This window comes from Protopterus annectens, chromosome 6.part0, assembly GCF_019279795.1.
Source record: "Protopterus annectens isolate FY-2018-M chromosome 6.part0, PAN1.0, whole genome shotgun sequence".
Taxonomy (NCBI): Eukaryota; Metazoa; Chordata; order Ceratodontiformes; family Protopteridae; genus Protopterus; species Protopterus annectens.
The window spans coordinates 1,132,151,533-1,132,157,744 of record NC_056737.1 but is presented as its reverse complement, the minus strand read 5'-3'; the positions used below and the strand labels follow the sequence as shown (position 1 = coordinate 1,132,157,744).

At 39.4% G+C, this 6,212-nt stretch overlaps 1 protein-coding gene across 1 annotated transcript in view; it reads right to left on the bottom strand.

Moving 5' to 3' along the window:
• Positions 1-6,212, bottom strand: part of BAZ2B (bromodomain adjacent to zinc finger domain 2B) — a 3,835,724-nt gene that overhangs the window by 1,074,064 nt on the left and 2,755,448 nt on the right. Inside the window, exon 29 of the mRNA XM_044074749.1 lies at positions 215-359. Within this exon, the coding sequence (XP_043930684.1) occupies positions 215-359 (145 nt within the window). The remainder of the gene's footprint in view (positions 1-214; positions 360-6,212) is intronic.

Sequence of the window (6,212 nt, the reverse complement as noted above, 5' to 3'; positions counted from 1 at the left end):
AGGCAAACAGCAGAAAAATGGCATGGGGGAAAAAACAACAGAAGTAAATGGAAACAAAACCTCAAAAATTATCTAAACATTGAGAAACATGTTTTAAAAATTATTAAAACTATCAAAATATAAATTTGATATTTATATCTACACAGTTCATACCAAGTACTGGCATTAAGATGAAAGTTGTTTTTTCATGAAAAGGAAATGTAGATTTTCTTACCTTCACCACTCTGCATACCCTCAATATATATGCCCCCACACTGAGGAAGGACCCAGTATCGACGTTTATAACGATCTTGACCAAACACCATGGAACGCAGAAAGTGAGATGCTTCAAATAATTTCCTTCTGTATAAGCTTTGTTGCTGGTAATATAAATACATTTGTCATTAATTTAATAACTATAACTCTTAACTTCAAACACAGGGAAAACACAGGGGATAAAGCATCTTTCAAAAATTTAACTTCTTACTGCTGATGACCACTCTAAGCAGAAGATTGTCATAAGACATGTTACCAAGAAAGGAAGATGAAGAAAAGGTACGCACCATAATCTGTGATTTATTTTAATTTCTTTAACACAGTGCAATGGGGTTTAAATCTTGTTTACTACAGCTGCACCAAAACTATGCTTTTTCAGCTGCTTAAAAATACACATCAATAAATACATAAATTAAATAATTAAATAATTACTTAATAAAAATACAAATAAAAACAGAATAAATTAATAACCTAAAACACACATTTGTTATGAGGAAAGAGGACAATAAATGAAGTCACTTAAATAAAACAACAGTGCAGATGCTTAACAGATTTAGGAGTATTAATGGGCTCTAATGAGGTTTACTGCCTGTATGAAAGCAGGAGCATTTGTTACTATCTTGCATATATTTATGAGCAGAGTTCTCTCTCTCTCCCCCTTTTTTTTTTAATTGGAAGCATTTCTTATATCTTGTGTTAATTCATTCCAGATAATTGGTATGATTTTTTGAGAATGCCCTTTTAGCTGATGAAATTGCCTGTGGATGTTAAACAGGAAGGCCAGTTTTAATGCTGTACTACTTTCTGAGTAACACCAGAACCCTTTAAGGCCATCAAAAAATTATTATGTGATTTTCCATGGCTTCACCAAACTACAGCAACTGCTACCTTTCTGATATGTCAGTAGATATGACTCAAACATGGCAACCCATGCTTACTAACTGCATGAAAGGCTTCTTTCTTTAACCTAACATCTACCCTCACTGCTGCTTTCAACCAGTGAGCCCTAGAGTTACTGCTGTAACAAATGCTGGCCACCTTCTTGTCGCAGATGCTAGCCACTGCCTCAACTACTGAGGTCTTAGACTTTAGGCCTATTCAGATCTCATGTGCTAACCGTCCCTAAGTGTACAGAAGCTCTTCAGAAGAAGGGAATTGAACTAATCCTTCAGGGAAGCATCTTTTACTAGTCATGTTTCCAAGTGAAGCTCCCTCTGTTCTTAGTCTCCTCTATTCTTATCCACTCCTCTACCTTCTTTCAACTTCTAGGAACTGATACTCTATTGACACATCATCTGACCAAATCATTACTAAACATGATCATCTAACAGCTCAATGCCTCTCCTGACTGGAATACTCAGAACATACAGTGTTAGGTCTGAAGACATGGCTACAATTTCAGCTACTGATGGTTTTCCTATGTTTGGCTAAGTTACAGACCTATGGGGTATGCTTTATTGAATTTTTCAAGATCAAAACTGTAATTTGAACATAAAACACAATTTTTTTTTTTTTTTTGGAAGGAGAGTGGCTTGGCCTCCCACACCACCATAACTACTTATATTATTCAAGTAACTATGGTTAAAGGAACTGCAATGTAGTTTAAAAGCTACTGATGCCTTAACATGTACACCATCAAAGACATCTGGTCCAAAGTGCTCTGGTACCAAGTACCATTATGAGCATCTATGTGGCGATACATGTTTGTTATAATGGAGAATCTATGACTAGCATAGAAGTTCAAAATCAATTCTGTTAATGGTACTTTTAAGAATAGTAAGAACAGTATACACACACGGTCTCCAATAAGAAAGAAAAAAAAACGATGAATGGCTCTTAGGCGCATATGAGCAAAAAGAAGTCCTACTGAGGTGACCCCTTCCTTTATTAGAACAAATTCAAACTGAACTAAACCCAGACTGAGACTTACGAGTATCCCAGCTTTTCTTGAGATCAAATCCAGAGCAGGAGAGAGAGAGAACACCCACAAAGTCTAGTCCTTGAATAATGTTGTACATAGAGAAAAGCAAACTAGATTTAGCTTGTTTTCTTTTCAACCTCATGTACAAGCTTCAGCTCCTTCCTCAGTATTGGAGTGACATTCCATATCCCAAGAGCCAGATCCTATTGTCAGGTTTTAGCCCGTCTTAATCAATCCCTTTCCTGCTTGCCTATTGGCCAGCACTGCACCTGGCCCCATTCTCTGTCTTGTGGGCAAGTGAGTTCAATCAAAGGTGAAGCTGTTAGATTCAATTCAAAACATGAAAAACCAAAAACAGCTGAATAGGAAAACCTAGAACTTAATAGACACAAAATAAAAACAATAAAATAACAAGTACCCAGTTAGCACTTTAGTTTCTACCCTTGAGACTTCCTCAGACAGAATACATTTAGCATCACCAATCATTTATATAATATCAAGTTATGTGATTAAAATAGTTTAGTGCTTGTGGGCAAGTGAGCCTAGACTGTGGCCCCAAGCATCGTTTTCTGGCTGAGACCAGGATGAATGGGCACATGGCCACTAGTAGCCTGAAGGCAAAATCTACCCTTGGGCTGGGCTCCATGGGCCTATGTACTCTTGCTCTGTGCAAAGTACTCAGATTCTTTAAAGTGATTTGCTGACATTGTTTTCTATGCCTTTTGCACAACGGCACATAGTGTTTACAGTTCCATGATGCAGTTTTCCTCCTCTCATTTGCAGTATACACATCTCTGTAATGAATGACATCTTTCATTTACAACTTTTGTGTTCTGACATCTCAAAGCAATGAATGTATTCTGGACTACCGTTTGTCTGCCTCCCCCAATCAATCTGCCAACAGCATAACATATCAGCCCAGAATGCTCTGAGATCTCAAGGGCACACAATCACTATAACATAATAAGGGCCCCAAGAGGGGTTAGATTATTACTAAAACAAATTTCAGTTTCAAATGCAGGTATAACAGCCCCCAAAATTAGAGTGTTTGTCCATCAGGTTGATTTTAAAGTTTGCAAACTAAATGCACTACAAAGACTTGCTAAATGTTTGTAATTCATTTGAGTGCAGTTTTAACCATTACGCACATCACTGTCACATTAAATAAATTAACTCCAACATTAATCTTCTAAGACTCACTTAAATCAAGCTATTCTTCTAAGTATTTCTGATATGGCAGCTCTTAAGCCATGAACAGCATCATATGCAGACATTAGTTCACGAACACCTAATTTATCTAGAGTGACAACTCATTATCTTTATTCTAATGGTAATACCAATTTTCTTTATTATGAAGACAATACATCTACCAGACACAGGCAGCAAAATAATCTGAATCCACTAACAATAGTGTTGGAGTACCTTGGCCCTGGGCTGTTTCAACCCATGTTGACACACATCAGCATACTTGATTTTTAGGGCCATACATAAATACATATGCTCTTTTGAACTAACCGACTTGATTGTTTTAAATTATACTTATTGATGACAAAGCAACATTTGATTGTTTCCTTAAATTTGATTAGTGCTGAACACTACTTCGTACCATAAATTAATAAAAAAGATTTAGTCATTAATGATAAAAGAAGTAGAGGTAGCTTACATCCTTCTAAGTTGGAATTGCTGGTTAAGCTTATTTTCCGCCTGCTTATTTGAACTGTTTCTTTCTGAAATTGGTGTGCCTTGTCTGCTGTAGCATAGACTAGATTCAGACCTGCTGAATCTAGCCCTGTTGGTATAACCTGAACACTAATCCAGGCCATCTTTTTGGAGAGGGTTCCCCTGCACCCTAGGGGCAGGAATGTGCTGTTAGAACTTGTCTGATTGAAGACTGCTGGAACAGGGCTCATTTTTGAGCTTTTTTATTGGTTAATTGGTTAATTTGTTTAAATCAGTTTGCTCTTATTTGCTACTGTTATATTTAAGTGTGTATCTGTTCGCCTATGTTAAATCGACCTAAACAGAGTTTAAATATCTTTAGCATAGTCTGGTTACAGGCTTTGCTGTATCCAGTTCTGTTTGTGTGATTCCTGTTACGCATCTTGTGCTGGCTGGAGCCTGCCTACACTTAGCTGGAGTAAATGAACTGGTTGGAAATAGTCTGGCATAGGGTGTTTAGCTAACAGCTCAGCGACAAGGATTGATTGGTCAATTCCAGTGTTTCTATTTTACTTTAGTTTTTGTGGTATTTAAACCCAGAATTTGTTTGCCTGTCGCACACTGCTGCTGCAATGTTTTAACCTTTTCTGAGGTATCTCAGTTGCATTTTTTTCCTTTACTAGCACTCCTGTGTAAGTGTGGCCCTCACCTGTAGCTACTGTATTGATTTTATCCAGCCCTACTCACACCTATAGGTACTCTCCTCAGATAATACCTACTCTACTATCCCTGACCTCTCTTCCATAGATTCTGGTAACCATGGATGGACAATTTCTTATGGTTTCTCCTGCTATTCTGGATGATATGGGCATACTGAGACAATGTAGCAAATGCCTTATGTACACAGACAACCCTCTACTACTACCACCTGGGAACACAATATGTGAGAGATGCAATTACATTAAGAACCTAGAATCCTTGCTGTCTCAGTCACAAGCCAGTACATCTCGCATTGAGAAGGCTGTCTGCACAAACACTATGAACATCACACCTCTACCACCACCCACATCTGTACAACACACTCCTACATATGTGGGGGTTCTCAATGAAAAAACATACCTAAACAAGAGAGACCTCCGAAGCAAAAACACACATGCACATTACAATCCACAGCACCAAGCCTCACACACAGCACACACGTCTGTGTCTCACAGCCTCTAAGGCCCAGCCACAAAACCAACATACTAGCCATAGGAGACTATCGTGAGACACACAGATGTGCCCCTCACCAGGCTAGACAAGGAGGAAGTCACAGTAAGTTGCTTGTCAGGTGCTGGAATCCACCATATCACGCACATACTCAAGTCTCTTAACAACAGGTACTGTTATGACTCTGTCATAGTCCATGTTGGTGTGAATGACTTGGGACGTACCTCTCTGGACTACATGAAGACAGACATGACTGAGCTCGCTGAATAGCTGTCCCAGGCAGGTATGTCCCCAGCCTTAAGAAGCATCCTACCATCACCCGGAATGATGCCTCAATACAAACAGAAAATGATTAACAATTGGCTTAGTTTCTGGTGTCATTCCAAGGTGATCCAGTACTTGACAGTCTGAGACGACATGATTTACGCACCGCAATGCTTTGCCAGTGATGGCCTTCATCTGTCTCCCCTGGGTTTCTGCCTCCCCCATACTGCCTTTTTTAGGCAAAGTCATAAGCACAAAATTACCAACATGAAAAATTTTCCAAAACAAAATTTAAAGGTCATGCTGTGAAATGCTAGGAGTCTTAGCATGAAACTGCACTCACTGCAAGCATTCCTTGCCCTGGAGGATGCTGACATTTGTGCAGTCGCTGAAACATGGTTCAAAGCTGTGGAGAGCACCCCAGCCTTACCAAGTTACTCATCCTACAATACTTTCACACCTCAAATGGAGGGCTACAAAGCCAAAGGAGGTGGAGTTTCAATATTTATCAAAGACATACACACCTCCAGGCTGGTCAAATGGTATGACGCATAGGAGACACTCCAAGTGCAGGTAACTGTTGACAAAACACCTATTCAAATCATAGCTAGCTACAGACCCCCAACCATGACTCAGGATTCCCACTCCAACTATCTGGCCTTACTTGAACCCATCAAGATTCACCCTCTACACTGACCCTGGGTGACTAACTATCCAACCATAGAGTGGAAGACCTATTCAAGCCCAAACATGAATGCCCAGAGACTCCTCGACTTTGTCAATGCCAGTGCAATGGATCAGCTGGTCAACACCCCTATGAGAGGTGAAAAAATCTTGGACCTGGTCCTAACCAACATGAGTAGCCACTATAGCACCCCTACAGTGTCATCCTCCTTGGTAAGAT